General features: G+C 41.2%; 1 protein-coding gene across 1 annotated transcript in view; it reads left to right on the top strand.

The window, feature by feature from the left end:
* Positions 1 to 17,364, top strand: part of cntnap2a (contactin associated protein 2a) — a 313,006-nt gene that overhangs the window by 287,406 nt on the left and 8,236 nt on the right. Inside the window, exons 21-23 of the mRNA XM_068581486.1 lie at positions 3,306 to 3,539; positions 4,570 to 4,703; positions 12,046 to 12,139. Of these exons, the coding sequence (XP_068437587.1) occupies positions 3,306 to 3,539; positions 4,570 to 4,703; positions 12,046 to 12,139 (462 nt within the window). The remainder of the gene's footprint in view (positions 1 to 3,305; positions 3,540 to 4,569; positions 4,704 to 12,045; positions 12,140 to 17,364) is intronic.

Genomic DNA, 17,364 nt, shown 5'->3' on the forward strand with positions numbered 1-17,364 from the left:
CTGAATGCTGAAACTGTGCAAATGCAGAGCTAAGAGATCAAACTAAAAAACAAAATGCAAGTCACTTCACTCAGCGGAGGGTAGCTCCAGGTTTTTGAAGTTCAGGGATGAGAAATGTCCCAGTGTAACGCTGCTCCTGCACTGTTGCATACTGCTACAACATCATGTTTGTTTCACAGGGATTGATGAGATGCAGCATTAAAGTTCCCGGAACAAGTTTTCATAAAATGCTCTGGGGAGAAGAGCAGCAGCGCTGTCAGAGGCTTTCTGCTAGCTCCCAGTCAGAGAGTTGATCCCCGACACGTGAATTAATTTGTTTCCTAAAGCCTAATAGTGTTTTTTCCCGTGCTCTTGGCAGGAGGGGGGAGGGCGAGATGACAGAAAGCAAAGTGGGTGTGTGTCTGTGTGCGTGTGTGCCTGGGAAGAGGGTGACAGTGTGCGATGATATGCGAGTGTAAAGCATGAGAAGACCTCCTCTGAATCCTGTCATGACCAATCAGGCATTTCAGGATTTAGAGAACAGAGATTACTGTCTGTGCGAGGGTGTGTGTTTGCGTTTGTGTTAAAGTATTAGTGCGCGTGTCAGATAAAAGAGAGAGGCAAAGAAAGGGAGAGAGCACAGTCTTGTGTCTGTTTGTGCCTGTGCATGACATGTGACTTTTCTCTCCTTCTTCCGTCTCCTCCGTTCTTCCTTCTCACTCATCTGTGCTTCAAGTCCTTATCTTCTTTGAGTTCTCTACTCTCCTTTTGTTCCCCTTTTCCCATCGCTCGTTGCACATCTTCCTTCTTTTTTTCTTGTCTGCTCTCATCTCCCTTCTATCTCCTTCCGCTTTTATCTACGATTCACTGCTTCCTCTCCTTGCTTCTCTTTGTGCCACTGTCCAGCCTATCTTAAATATTTTCTGTTCTGTCTTCTCCATCTCCGCTTTTCTCTTCTCCTCGTCTGCCTTTTTTTTCATCTCCTTTAGCTTTTCCTCCCCATCGTTTATTCTGAATTTATCTTTCACCTCCTCCATTTTCTCAGTCTCTTTTTACTCTTTCTCCCCCTCCTCCACATCCCTGTTTCTTCTGCGGCCCTTCTCTTTTTTCCCCTCCTCTCCCAGTTGCCCCTCTCCTGTTTTCTTTTTCCAAACTTCTCCCCGTCCTCCCAGCGAGTGAAAAATGCATGAAGCCAGCCATAATTGCATAGTGCATTTCCATTGTATCCATATTTACACACTGCTCAGGGGACCCTGCAGTATTATTATTACACACTCTCATTCTTCTGCTTTTCTGCCCTGGAGGGTCACATGGAGCCGATGTGCACATGTACATACATATACACGGACACGCACGCACACATTTGTAGATACCTGCAGAGGTTTGCATCCTTGCACAAATTCCCTTTCCAAAACTTCTTCACACACTGACATGAAATACACACACATAAAGAGTCCTTGCCCTGGAGTAAAGTTTTCTCATTCACTGCTTCCAGACAGTTGAGTGTGTGAGAGAGAGTGTACGTGCATGCGTGCGTGTGTGCATGCGTGCATGCGTGCATGCGTTCGTGTGTGTGTGTGTGTGTGTTGCTTCTGAAATTCTGGGCAGCAAATCAGCATCTCTTCTTTTTCAGCAGAGCAGAAAAGGCTGAGACAGATTACACAAAGGCCGCACACGATCGACAGTTTTGTAGGAATACAGATAAAATGCAGAAATAATTTTAACAGAAAAGACGGAATCAAGATCCAGGTCAGTTGTACGAACTCTTTGTAAATACTTGGCCTAGAAAGGGTAGAAACAACTTAATAACACAAAGTAAAACATTACAATAATGTCCAGGGTGTCACATTTATAGATTAAACAAAGCTACTTGCATTTAGAGAAGATTGAGTTTAACGTTTTTTCTGTGGCCCGCCAATCAAGCCCACTGCTCACAGAAATACTGCATTTTGTTTGATTTAAGTTATTACCCGGCAGCATGGATCTTGGCAGAACAATGCAGCTGCGTCAGAAGATGAAGTGAGAAGGAGGCTATTCGAAAACTTCAGAAGCTCTTCGCCTGGTTAACGCAGAACAATTGGTAAAATGGGTCTCCCCAGACTTCCAAAGCTTGAAACAATATCAGTGCACAGCAGAATAGAGGATAATATTGTGGTGTAAGTGACTGGAAGCAAGGTTTTGCCTGAACGCCAATGAGAGTCAGAGAACTCGGCTATTTTCTAGTAATAAGCCTTGTATTAAATTTAAATGTAGCTTGAAGTGTTTATTGTACTGTGTCCGGCGGGAGACAATGGATGAAGTGAAGCATTAAAATGAAATGTGTAAATGTGTTCACTTAGTAACCTTCACTCGTAAGAGACATAGTTCTACATTTTCTCTGCCGCCACGCTGGGAAGGTTGACATGTCAAGGAATACTCAATGGCATTTATACGCATTCGTACACACACAACCCTCAATGCTTTCCCTGGAACCATTCTCTTTAATTTCACGCACATCGTGCCTTTTTTTTGTGCTTGCTTGCACATACACACACACACACACACACACACACACACACACATAGAAACGCAAACAAGGAGCATAACAGGAGTATTGAAAAATATGGCCCCATCTTCTTAACGCTTGATTACATGAATCAATAAGCCTGCTGGAATGGCTGGAATATGCCATTAGGTCTGTTAATGTACTGGCAAACAATGTATTGTTTGGTTTCAGATGCAGGAGCACAGCAATTTACCACCCACTTTACTGCACCTGCCGAGCACAGTCATATTTATGTGTGTGCGTTTTTCTTTCTTGCCATTTAATATGCGTTCCCTGTTGTCTTGTCATGTGTAAGTTTGTGTGCACTTATTTTGTGGCTTCTTTTTGATGGAAAGGGTTTTCATGCGTGGCCAGAGGTGTTGTTGTTTTTTCCGAGTCGCCCATACGTCCATCTATCTTGTGTACGTGATATCTCAGGAATGTCTTCAAATTTTGCACAAACATCCTGACGAGAGAGGTCACTGTGACCTCACATCTTTCACATTCTTGTGAATGCAATATCTCTAGAATTTGACTTTGGCCTCATAAAAAAACATGCTAAGTCATAACTCAAGAAAACAAATGCTAATTATGACAATTTCACACATATCTCCATCACATAAAATGATGAGGTTATAACATTTGGGACAAACAAATGGATGTAATCCATTAATTATAGTTAGGATAATTATAGTATTAGTGTAGACACATTGACGAGCTTATATTGTATTTGTTTGTGCTCACCAACACCCTACATGTCTCTTCATGTGTTTTTCTTCTATACTTCTGTCCTCTCACCCAGATGTTGGAGGTTTCTTTGAGGCAGGAACATTGGTCAAGTACAACTTCATGCCTGAAGCAGTTGCAGGAGCTAGCAGAGACTCAAAGATCATGACGCACCAGCTGACGCCACATGAAGTGAATCTCACAAAGGAGGAAGTGGCCTTCAGTTTCAGCACCTCCAACGCTCCAGCTATTCTGATGTACGTCAGCTCCAGGACGCAGGATTATCTGGCTGTGGTTTTAAGGCAGAATGGTAAACCACACATACACACACATGCACACACATGCAATATGTGGTTGCTCCCCACTCAGAAGTCTGCTCAGAGTAATGCTTGTTAGTGCTACAAAGTACATTTTTAAAGGCTGTCCTTGCAGCACAGTTTAGAAAATTCTATAATCTCCAAAGATCCTCTCCAGTCAGCAACCTCCCACTGAGAAACTGACATGAAGGCTTTGATTAAATAAGGTTATAAAAAAAAAAATTGACAGTGCCATCTAGCGTTTCACAAATCAATGTGCACAACCACAAAATAGAACTACAAAATACCCACACTGGCTTGGGGAGCTGCTATAGATTCTTGGGCCCACTGCACACTCAGGGCCTAAAACAGTCAATAGCTATAATCTCAGTCACAGTCAAGCTGTGGGCCCTCTGAATCATTCAGGGTCTCACCCTCTATTCCTCACCCCTGCTTGTCCCATGACTTCAAGAAGAAAACTACATTTTGACCTTAAGTCTTCAGTTTATTTAGAGTACGTCTGTAGGAAAACAAGGGTATAATGGACAACATTGCCAAAAAAAAATGAATGGCCAGTCTTAAGTGTCATCAATTAGCAATGTACTAACTACTTATAGACTTATCAGCAATCATGATTCATGCAACCAGTCCTTGACAACTATTTAGAAAATTAATTGTATTTATTCAAAGCATCAGAGCTCCAAAGTCAGTTTGTACCCCTCAGCAGTTAGACAATTGAACAGCAAGCACTTTGAATAACTAGCAGGGTGTTATTATTGTAGGATTTGTTATTGTCGTCATCTTTTATGTCTTCTTATTATGTGTAGTTTTAAGGGCTTAGAGCGCCAGGGCAGATGCATTCCTTTGCATTTGTACCTACAATTGTATTTTTTTAAAGTATCTGACAATAAACTAGAACTTGAACCTCAGGTACGTATTGATGAGAGCTCGCTCTCAAATCAGTGTAGAAAAGTGAGAAAAAAAGAGGTTTGAGGTTTCATATAACCAGACCGTGTTTCAAACCACTGGCCTGCATGTCTTCAGGTTCACTACAGGTCCGGTATAACCTGGGAGGTCTGAGGGAGCCATTTTCCATAGATGTGGACCAGCGCAACCTGGCCAATGGACAGCCACACAGCATTAACATGTCCCGTGTTGACAGAAGCATCACGATCCAGGTACAGACCACGTACGCACTCATACACTTATGTTAAGCTTTTAGTTGATGCTCGTGTGACCACGGGCCGAGACGAGACCCTGATCAGGTTCAAATTATAGTTTGTACTACACCTAGATCAAAACCACTAATGAGCTTGCCGTGTAAAAGGATCCAGGTGCCAGTGGGAGACCAAGGATTACTCAAAGATTATGACATTAGAAGACACTTTGACAGGATGTTAAAATACAGGACTTTTATCACAACAAAAAGGTTCAAACAAATAAAACAAGTATATATATATATATAAATATATATATATATATATATATATATATATATATATATATATATATATATTCTTAGACACATATTTCAGTAAAAACTAAATTAACTAACTAACATAAATCCATGCAAAACAAAGCCAAGCAGCACAAAATAACACCAAAACTAAGCAAACAAAACCAAAAACATAAATATAAGTAAATTAGTGACTCAAACAAAACATCAGCAGCAGTCAGCGTCTCCAGCCTGCTCACTGCACAACCACAACCGCCATCCAAAAGCTCTACAGGGAAGTGGGAATCTCTGGAGCTAGACCGAGAGTAACAGACAACATGAAACCCACGGCAAATATGCCTCAATTTAGGACGCTTAAGTCCACACCTACCGAAGCCTGTGATGTAAAGAAAGAGAAAGAGACAGCTCATGGTGTGGCCTATATGTGGTGGCCCAGATTAATTGGGAACCAGGAAGCAGGGGCGGGGGCTAAGGCCTACTCAGCCCTACAATTGCCCAGGAGGAACAATTCATAAGACAGTTACACTCGGAAGTCAAAAGACTCATGCTTCAAGTTGAAGATCTTACTTACAATCAAAGGAGTACACAGGATTGCCATCCAACACGCACATGCACGATGCCCAGCCGCCGTTAGCATTAAGTCAAATGGGAGAGCATTGCCCTGTTCTTTTTTCTGCTGTGATGTGTCTCTGCCACTGTTAATCCACTTCCACTAGACAGCCTAAGTATAGCAACAGAGAGAATGTATCGATCTGTGTGTGACACTGTGTAATTGTGGCTGCGTATATATTGTGTGTTTGGCGTGCGTGGCTGAGTGTGTATTACACAGCAGGAGAGAGACTGAGCGTGTGTGTGCTTGTGCATGACAACGTGTTTGCCCACATCCATCGGTGTTCATCTGTGGTTGTGTGCGGGTGTGTTTTTTAGTTGGCTCTTGAGTTTTGTGCGGCTAAACAGCTTAGTGCGGATCAATACAGCCAAGGCTAAGTCAGTAGCTGTCAAGGATGGTGTGAGGATTCAGCTAAACTATTACAGACATTGTTCTGTGCTCAAATGCTCCAATTTGGCTGCAGGCTGCAGTTTAAGGAGAACTCAATGGATGGTAGCGGCTTGTAAAACCTAGTTACGTCCAGTTCAGAATGGATGTGTCGTTGCATGGTTTGCGTTTTTTTTATTTGAAAAAGGAAAAACTGTAATCCTTGAATTGAACAGTGACATCACAGTGTGTGTGCGCATGGCGGGCTGTTGAATGTGTAATTTAAATACCTTGTTGGCACTTGATATCTCGTGGCATTATTGCTGCACACCTAAACTTCTGCTTTGTTGAAAGTGGCACATATTCTTGGATTTGTATAGTTGTTTAGCTATTTCATACACTATGCATCCCTAAATATCCAAAGAGTGACTCAATTGTATGCTCACTATCCACCCCTAGTGGGCAGAGGGTGGCATTACATTAGAATGAGGCATTGACTCACCTCCAACCTGCAATATCAGGGTGCAGACAACTGCAACTGTAGAGCATCATGTCAATAATTTGGTATAACCTTGTTCTTACTAATATTCCAGCTATTTGATTTCATTCCATGCTGTTTATTCTCTACACATTATTTTTTTAATGCTGAGAGAATAAAACTTCCCTCCAAGCGTCACAAAATCTGCTCATTTTATCCATGGTGTCCTCATGGCTTACTTTCCATCAATGAGGCACTTGGCATACGTCTGCATCACCTCTATTTTATAAGTTATTGTAGAGGAAAAGGTGTACCTTAACACCATATATTTTATTCATTTAAAATAATGATATATAATCTGAATAATAATAGGCCAGATATTACAAAAACGTTTGCCCTTTTTGCCCCCCTTGTGACACAACAACTATATTAATCACAATACTATATATGAATCAATAGAATAGAGTTGAGTCCATACAGCATAGTAGACAGTGAATTAGTGGTTAGTGGTAATAATTAGTTGTGTTCTTTCTAATTATGGCTACCGTGTTGACAAATACAAATGAAGCTCCTTCCTCGTTGCCTTCAATAAGGTGTTGGTCTGGATGAAGGACAGTTCATTTGCCAACCAATAATCATTACATCTCCTCTTCAACATAAGTCTCTACCCCTTTCTGTCTCTCATTGCCTGCAGAGCATTCACCCTGATCCATACTGGAGTCTCATCACTTACATGCACACACAGCAGTGACAAATTGTGGCAGTAAGAAAATTGAAAACTGAAACATCCATTGGAAATCGTCCTCATTTTCTGGGCAAATCACATCCTGCAGCTGCTGATCACCCCAGTGGGAGCACTTCAACATAACACATCCCCTTTTTACTGGCACGCAGAGTGATTAGAGCAACAGACCGCTTATTTGCTTATCACAAACACATGCATGCACACACTGCGTGGTCCACTAGTTGATCATTGCCTGGCTGTGTCGAGATATTGATGTTCAGCCCAGTGTTCCGTGTGTGACCGAAATATTAACTATCAATTGCATATCGCCAGTTTTCCACTCCACATGTGCACCGGCTGTAAGCTACTCTAAATAACAATCCATTTAATCTTTTTCTCCTTAATTGATAGATTCACCACTTAAATATTAGTGTGGTTACTGTCGGGGGACGGATGCAGAGAGAAAATACATTAAGTTTCTAGATAAGTCTCGAAGAGTAAAGCCAGAAGGTGTGCTAACGAAGATAACTTTGATGAGTAAAACTTTCATGTTGCCTTACTGCCTCGGGGCTCTTTTCAAGGTACAAACATGCCCTTAATATCCACAGGTAAACACATGTGGACATGCATACCAACGGACAAGGGAGATCTTGTCGGCACAATTCACTATACAAAGCGTTGCCGTACTTCAAAATCAACATAGTTTCATCTAATTTCTCTCCTTCTACCTCACCATTCCTCCCACCTTCTATCTTCTCACACCCTTGAGGGCTTTTCGTTCTAGTTCATTTATCTTTGGCCAGAAACCATGACTGTAGCTCACACTCACACTAATGAGTTTTCTAGAACAGGACACAGTTCTGCTCGGGAGTACAGCCACAACAACAACACTGAACACCACCAGGGAGTATATAGTACTAGTCCACGATAGTATATAGTGTATAGTTCACGATGAAGTGTTTGCTTATGTAAAAGATGTAAGATATTGTATTTTGTGTCTATGTTTTGTGTTTTCTTAATTTTTTTCCATGACGAGGGAGTTAGTTTCAGAAATTGTGTTTTAGTAATTGCAAAAAGCAAAATTAAATTATTACATTTAAAATATGAATTATTAAACTTTATTTTTCCCAAAGCAGATGGCATGATTCACCAATGAAACGATGAACCTGCTGATAAACCGCACTGTATCTGTAAGGCCGTGTTCACATCAATTGACATGTGTGACAAGAGAAGGAGCTTCATTTCTGGGGTTCTGGTAGAACCAGAGGACATCTGGGCCAACGCTTACTTTTCCATACACTGCTCTTTGTTTACAGTTCAATGGGCAACTCGATATGCAAAACTGAAGTTGCCCCTCACATTGGGGTCTGAGCTCTCGGATGTTAATGTGTCCTCAATGGTTTTAAGTGCATTCACACCTGTACGTAGAGCTGTCCACTAGTGATCGGATCACTTAAGACGCATGTTAATTGACTGGATCAACTGAGAGTGTGAAAACACGTTAGTGTTGGTTTTTAGCAAAATGTTTGAAATGCCATCAACAGCATTTGCAGTCAATCAAATTGTGTCCGACAGGCTGGAAGGTTGTATTTAAATGTTCAAACTGAATTATCATGGGCTGAATTGTTGGCTTGCTAATTACTGAGTTTGAAATTGGATCACAGATTTCATAATGCATTAACAGCTAAAATACCAATTTGGTTACAGCAAAGCCACAAGCATTTGAAATGTAACCAACCCATTATTATTTTTGCGGATATGCTCATTGTAGACCTTGTTACAGCTGCTTTGATCTGAGATATCACAACATGAGTGAGAGGCAGAGATTTGAGTCGGATGCAATAAAAGTCAGTTATGCTGGTGGGCCCGCCACTGGATCAAATTCAATTTCCAGGGTAAAACAGTGAGTGGAGTGTTTACCTGAGGCTGCGATGGTCTCATTTCTCTGCAATCAAGACTTTAAATCTAAAAACATTTAGGCAAGCAGCTGTTTAGTTTCTAGACACAGCAGAGAACAAGTGGGAAGACAAGTAGGAGTGTGGTAATTGGAATCTGAAAGACACAAGAGCAGAAGAGAAATGGAGACCAAAAGAAAAAGAAGGAATACAGAGTCAGAGAGGGGGGGGGGGCGTGGGGGGGTTTGAGAAGAGTAAGATTGGGTTTTTAGATAAAGGAAGTAGACCCACAAAATAAAATAAAAAAGTTCACTTTGATGTATTAAGGTTATCTCGCGCTATCACAGTCCTGAGGCTTATTTCAGGGAGTGGATTTGCATGTGCCCACAAACACCTGCTGGAATGTACACACAGGCATTCAGCATGCCGTGCAGGAAGCAAGTGTTTGGCTTTTTAAAGCAGTTTGTGAGGTCTCATCAGGTTAGCTCGCTATCAAAAGCATATCAAGGCAGGATCAAAACAAGTTCCCATCTCGGGCTTTCACTTTCACGCAAACTCTCACACACTGTGAGGGCTTAGAGATGAAAGTGAGGAGTCCCTTCAGGCAACAAACATCTCATCTCCTCTCCATACCTTACCTCTCCTCCCTTCCTCTTGTATCCTTACCTCTCCTCCTTACCTCTCCTCTTCTTTCCTTATCTCTTCTCCTCTTCCTTTCACTCCTCATTTCCTCTTCTCTCCTTACTTCTCCTCCCTTCATCTCCTCCTCTCTTATCTTCTTATCACCTCTTCTCCTTTTCCCTAAATGTTGTTGCAGTGGTTGATACTAGTTGTGTGTGTGGCTGCTCTGTGAAGGGAAAAGGCATTAATTCATTTGATCACTTATTTATGAGGTCAAACTATCATTGAAGTGTAAAAAAAAAGACATTTATTTGCACCTGTCTCAGTTTTAGTCTGCGAAGGGAGTCTTTTTTTCATCCTTCAGATATGATTAAGGCAACAGAGCTGCCATGAAAGTTCTCAGTGTTCTGTAAATGAGTTTGAGTATATACAACACGTTGGATAAATTAGATTCCTTTTGAGCACATAGTTGGAGAAAAAGATTTCACCCATTGTTAATTTTCTCTTGGTCTAAGGCTTGATTACATTGCTTACGTAAGCCTTATGTAACCTAAGAGGCACCAACAGCCCTAAAAGGAGAAAATTGCATTGCCTAAATGGTGCACCGTAAAAGGAAAGGATCCCAATAGTTGCAGTTGTAATTGACAAACTTTGGTAAAATTAGGTTTTTTCCCTGGCTGTCTTCCTCTGTGGACCTTTTTTGGGGGGTTATGAGACTCAGACCGCCCTCCCAGACTGAGCAGCCAATTTGTTTTCTCAGATAAAAGTAAATAAGCTGAGCACAATTTAATTGTGTCCCATTATCCCACCCTCCAGTCACTGGGAAAACAAAACCCACACAATGCTCCACTGAGACCAGCTTTTTAGAAAGAATCAAATTAGGATATTGTGTGTGTGTGTGCGTGCGTGTGCGTGTGCGCGTGTGTGTGTGTGTGTGTGTGTGTGTGTAAAGAGAAAGAGGGAGCAAATGGTCGGGGAAGGTTGGGGGTAGAGAGAATTCTTCATATTGGAGGATTTTAGGATTCAAACCTGTGAACAAGTGCAACTACACACACACATAAATCTCAACCCTTTAGTGGCAGTCCGGCTCAGCTCCCTGCTTGCTTGCAGGCTACGACAGCTATTCAGCACTTCAATGGAACAAATTTCCAGTAAACAAATGGGACCAAAAGTCATTGTTTTCAATAAACCTCCCCTCTCCCGGCTCGGGCCGTTGGTCTGCCTTCTGCAGACGGGTGTGTGCGCTGAGATACAGTTCTCATGTGAGCAAGCAGAAGAGAGGAAGGAAGATCTTTTATTTCTGGGACATACACAGAAACCAATTTGTGGGGTTGAAATGATTCTCATCAATAGCACCGGCTGCAGCCTTCAAGCTAATTAGAAACTTCAGTGAAATGGCAATAACAAGTTAATTATGTTGCCGTGATATTAAAGTTGTGTATTCCCTCTCTCCATCAGCCTTTCTGCTCTCACATCTCCATGACGCTCTTCTGTGTAAACACGCTGCTTCTTCTCTCTATTTGTTAAGTTCTCGGGAAAGGCTTTGAACCCACAGCAAACTTTAGAAATTGCATATTGTTAATTCATGTGTGATCGGTCATCTCGAGTCCTGCTGAAGAGCTGTTTGTGTTGCAGGATCATTATGGAAGATCGCTTTGGAGTTTAGCCGTGACTAGCTTAAATAAACAAAAGAGGAAAGAAAAAAGTTCTGACTAAAAGGTTTTCTTTAATCATTTGGTTGGGCGTGACTTCTGTGAGCAACCGAGATAGTGTGCAGAGAGATATTGAGTTTATAGAGACATATCAGAGTGATGACAACAGACGTAGCATAGGTGCATTACTTCAGGATAATGATACATTTTCTTGTTCTGATCAGATATTTTTAAAACTGAAATCATCTACTCATTTATGTATTGAGTATTTCCATGTAAACCCTCTGGATACAACTTTTTTTGATACTTTTCTTTTTAAAAAAAGTATATTGCCAAATGCTGACTTTTCTGCAGTCCTCAAAACAGCATGATCTGAAAGGTAAAAGGAGTAAGACACATATTTGATAACAGACATGTGCGAGTCTGTTATTTGTTACTGGATCATGGGGAATTATATAAATTATTGACACTGTGGTTTCCCCTTTACTGAACATGTTTAACCACAAGAGGGCGCTATTGAGCCTCTGTCTGTGCTGTGTCGTAGCTTTACAGTGCCTGACAGTTATGAATGACCTTCTCTTCTTCCTCATCTGGTTTAATGTGCTGATGCAGGTCTTGGGCTGGTGCCTTGTTAAAAGGCTGTGATCAGTAGTTGTAGAGCCTGACTCCCTCTAAAACTAATCTATTATCTCCTGCTCCCTCTCTCCCACTGTTACAGTTGGATCATTACCCTCCGGTCAGCTACACTCTCCCAGACGCCTCAGACACACAGTTCAATCTGGTTAAGACTTTGTTCTTGGGAAAAATCTTTGGTGAGTATGTCAGCTTGTATACACACACGCTTTAATCGTTTTCACACTGGACACTGTTCTTTTTCCACATATTACTTTATCATCAACTAAAATCATAATCTGTCTCCATCATTGTTCACATCTTTTTTGCAGCATTATGAAGCTCAGGTTTCTAATCTTCCTGGTAAAAGTTTTAATTGTGGATTAGTGGAAAGAAAATTCATTCAGGAAAATAATATGCATGTGGATTGACTTGCTGTAATCCCCAACTGAAGCTTATTCAATTGGGTTAAACTCGATAAAAAACAACCACAGTTGTCATATTTAGGTACTCAATGTATTGTTTAATCCACTTGTACTGTATGTATGAACTATATTCTATTTTATAACTATTATTTCATACAAAGTTAAACCGTTTAAATTCACAAAATTGATACAAAAAATTATTAAAGCATTAAATTATACATTAATGAGCATTAATAAATGAACAGGCCCGAAACAAAAGAGGCTGTAATTACTTATTTGTCCACTAGATGGAGCCACTGGACTGAATGGGGGCTATTGATGCATCTCTGCATGCACAACATGTGTGGCTGATAAGGTTATGAAATCTGTCTGGTTTAAACTACGACTATGCTATATTATTTTCTAGCTGTAGAACATATTAATCCCCAACGTTTACTTTGGGTTGATGTTTCCTGTTTAGTCGGTAAATCACTGCTATTTTGACGCTTTGCTAGTAGGAAACTCTAACACTGCAGTGCCGAAAGCTGATTAAAATAGGATGCATAATATTTTACGTCAGGTTTTTAACATCAGTTTCCAACTGACTTGACAAAGACTTTTGGTCTGAACAAACCACTAAATCATCTCTCCAAACACTTTAGATTACTTAATTATCAAGAGCCTGTGACCTTGACATATTTAGGTTCCTCGAGCTGTGGTTTATGGCGTGGTTTTGGTCGATTTGATTACCTTCTTTAATACCTCATAATGTTCCTCTGATGGTAGATTGTATCTCATTCTTTGCATCCCGCTGCAGCGTGCTCTAGTCTACTCTCTCATCTCCTTCTCTCCTCACTTCCTTCCCCGATGTCTCTTTTGTCCTCTACCTCAAGTGCCAAGAAAGTCAGTGAGGTTGAAGTAATGGCTGACTTCACTTACCAGCCAGAACTATCGACCGCTGCACACACCATCAGAACCCTAGGGGATACAACACCATGCGCACACACACAAACACACACACACATGAACAGGCACACACACATACACAGAACACAGCCATCCATCTTAACCCAACAAACAGAGCACAGATGCTTTAAGGACAAGCAGGACAAAGTCATGGCACATGCAGCCTTCCACTTCAGCCTCACATCAAAAGACTCAACATTGTGAGACGTTACCATAAGTCTCTCGTGAACATCATCACAAAATAACACATACAGACAGAGCCATGAAATAAGCAGGTAATTGGATCGAGAAGGAAGGAGGGAAACAGATTGTGTCGGGATGAGAGAGACAGGGAGAGAAAGAAAACAGAACAAAAGCAGGCGTTTGATTTTGCACATCTCATCAGATCTGTTCCACTTCAGCGTTGGGACCACAAAGACAACAGAGGCTGTCAGACAGCTGGGCGATTAGATTCTCCATTTCTGGGACACAGAGCCTCTGTGTTTGGTACAGCGCGCACACTCCGAGCACAGCGATGTCTCCTCCATCACCTCACAGTCTGCTGATTGTAGGATGGGATTAGCCGCTGGAATAGTGATGGGAGAAATAAAGCGAGGGAGACGTTAAAGAATAGAGAGATACGCATCAATAAATGTATACAACTGTCATTTTTATACAGTAAACATGTGGTGTTTTCTATTAACTAACTCCTTCGTAACTCTGTACTAGGGACTACAAATTTACATTTAAATGGTACTTGTCTATGTACATCTGCTCACAAGGATGCCATTGATTAGGGCCCCGATAGCCATTGTTCCCTCAGTCACTGTAACCTTAAATAGGTATGAATTATATAATGTATATGTATGTGTGTATGTGTGAACAACCCCTAAAGTAATGGAATATTTTCATGACTTGCTACAAATTTTGCCAGGAACTTTAGCTGTTGCTATTTAGTTTCTTATTCTTCCATTCGTCCACCTGAGTCTCTCTCACACGATCTCTTTGACTGAAGGCGTATCATTTCCATCACACTCAACACTTTTAACTGCAATTTGTTTTTTTGTCTTCTGACAAATTGTGACTGACATTTTATAGAACATAATCACTTAATCAAATAAACAATCGTGAAAATAATTGTTAGTTGCAGCCTGGATGGACCTGCCTAGCACTTCAGCCTCCAATCAAAGTGAAATGTATTCCTGTATAACTGACAAAAGACCGGTATGCTTGAATGTCAGCTACCAACTACAACAAAACTAATGTCAAATGAATTGTGTTTTGTTTGTTGTAGATGTCTTAGTGAATATGTCAGATCCAGGGTCACGAGAGCTATTGTGTTTGTCGCCAAGGGTAAATTTACTAAAGCGGTATTGATCATGCACCACTGGGATGATTCAGCACATGCTGCTGTAGCGGCTGCAGACTGTAAGTCTATGCTGTGTGTGAAGGTAAATATACATCAGTGCTTAACAGCAGGGTTAGGATGGAAGTGGGCATGTCTTTAACCCTGCACACTAACGTTAAAAGTAGTAACACCATCACTAACGCCGGGTACATTTTCCCCAATATCATGTACCTGTTAAAATACACTTCTCACCAAAATATATTAAAATACAAAAATACAAGGCAAATTGAAGTACCCTTCTTTTATTGAAAAAGATCTTCTTTTTATTTAAAGTCTCCCTGCAATGGTAATGTCCACCCTATAGGACAGAAAATCACCCGAACACGTGTCTGTTGAAAAAAACAGGGATCGGCGCAGAGAAGCACGGCCACCTTCCCAGTGGAATAGACGGAGGACATGAGTCATACCCCAGGGCAGCAGGCACGCTCCCAACACGGTCCTCATTGCCACGAATCGAAATTCAGATTTGTCTCTTATTTTATTTTTGTATGCTGCTGGCCTCTCTTGTTCCGTTAACTCTGACCACTTATTTAACACGTTGCTGCCAGTAGGCGCTGCCAATTATTTAACACAGGCCCTAAGTCCTGCCGATAGTCCCAGGTGTAGTGGCTTTATTCTAAGATCTACTCTACTCCGAGACATAATGGCTATTATCTTCATTCAGAATGTATTCTATGGGCATTCTCTTTTACTTAAAACATACATTGACCCTCAAGGAGAATCAGAACCCTTTTCAGCAGGACAAAATGTGACTAACTGCCTTTTTTGTCCCTTTCTGTGCCTTATCACACAACTCTGTCTCAATGGATGTTTGTCCAAATAGCGTGCATGTGTGTTTTGATGTATAAACACATTTAAATATAAAATATATAAAGTGGATGGTCAGCAAATAGTTAGTAAAGGACCACAGTTGCAGTTTTTCCTATTTTACCTAATTACTTTTTTTTAAGATGAGCTGGACAGCGCTTCAATTAAATTATTAATCAGCAGATGTCACTTTACAAGTCGATGAGAGCGTTTGAATGAAACATCAGTACATTAATAAATAATTTCATTGGGCTGTTAATGGGGTTGTTGATTTACTTTTTGTTGAGTAGTCAGCTCGCACATTGTAGAATCCATTGAGTCTTTATTAAGTACAACTCGTTTGTACTTTACTCGCTTCTGAACCAAAGCATGCCATCAGGAAGTGCTCTTGGTGTTTCAAGGCCATTGTGCTGTGACCTTTTGGCAGAGCCACCAGACGTCCTGAGTCATTAAAGTGCTGATGAGCCCTGATGTTAGATGAGGTTGATACCACAGAGTAGTTTTCTCTCTGACCTATCTCCAGGCTGCATATTCTCTGTAATCTCAATGTGCCTCTACCTTGAGATGGACGTACCTGTGCGTGGTCACTGCTTTGTATGAGAGGGAGGGTGGCATGACATCATCCTCCCTGACTATCACCACTAGTTGTACTGGTGAGTCCTGATCCGTGCCAGCATGGCTCCGGGATCCAGGTTTTCTCCAGCTGCTCTGTCGGAGTGGGGGTGGGACTGCACTGCAGTGAGCGAGAGAGAGAGACAGAGAGAGAGAGAGACAGAGAGAGAGAGAGAGAGAGAGAGAGGGACAGACAGACAGAGAGAGAGAGAGACATCAATGTTTTACCGTGTCAAGAGATCCACGTAGCACATTGAGGAGGAACGAGCGCCAGAAGAGAAGAGGAAGCTGGTTTTGCCTCACAAACTGTGTACAAACACACAGTCCAGATAGGTAACTACAGCTCTGTGTGTGTGTGTGTGTGTGTGTGTGTGTGTGTGTGTGTGTGTGTGTGTGTGTGTGTGTGTGTGTGTGTGTGCGTGCGTGTTTATACCTGTGTCTCTTCATTTGGATGTGTTCCTATCTTATGCATAAGTGTGCCATGCTCTGAGTAATTCATCCTTTCTGTTACTCTAAATGTGTATTCAATTTGCTGCTAAACATGATTTCCCGGAAGATTGACATTATGCCAAATGTGTGATGTTTTTTTCATTTTAAAGGGAATCCACCCCCTGATGTAATTGGATTGCAGGCAAATTTGACACCGAAAGGCTCTGTTATGTCAGTGATACTCGTCAGTACAACCTGACATCCTGGTGGAGGAGGAAGCTAGAGGTGGCATTGAATACACCTGTGTGTTTGCATCTGTGTGTTCAGTTGGGCGTTGCAACCAGCAGGTGTTTTTTTTCCATATCTTAAACTAACACATAACTCTACTTCAGCTCTTATCTCCCTTCTCATCTGTTCCTCTCCACCTCCACAAACCCCTCACATGATCTCTTCACATGTCTGTATTCACTGCAGTTCATCACCATTTTATTTTAATGACATTCAAACAGTTCATAGAGGACGAAGAAAATCTCTGCACAATTTGTAGGTCTTTTGGCTTTATTATCAAACTATATAAGCATAAAAGATGTTTACACAAAGAAAAGTATAAACATGAGTTACATTACATAAATAGATTAGAAGATAATATAAGAGCATTGACGTCTATTTTATCTCTTCACAACTGTAGGTCACTCATTTTTTATTGTATATTTCTCTTTTATCGATTAATTTCTACAGCTTTTACATTTTTTTTTACAAATTCCTATCATCCCCTCTCTCTCTCTCTCTCTCTCTCTCTCTCTCTCTCTCTCTCTCTCTC

The sequence above is a fragment of the Clinocottus analis genome, unplaced genomic scaffold (genome assembly GCF_023055335.1).
Source record: "Clinocottus analis isolate CAN_PGR_092001 unplaced genomic scaffold, fCliAna1.0.p SCAF_18, whole genome shotgun sequence".
In the NCBI taxonomy this organism is placed as follows: domain Eukaryota; kingdom Metazoa; phylum Chordata; class Actinopteri; order Perciformes; family Cottidae; genus Clinocottus; species Clinocottus analis.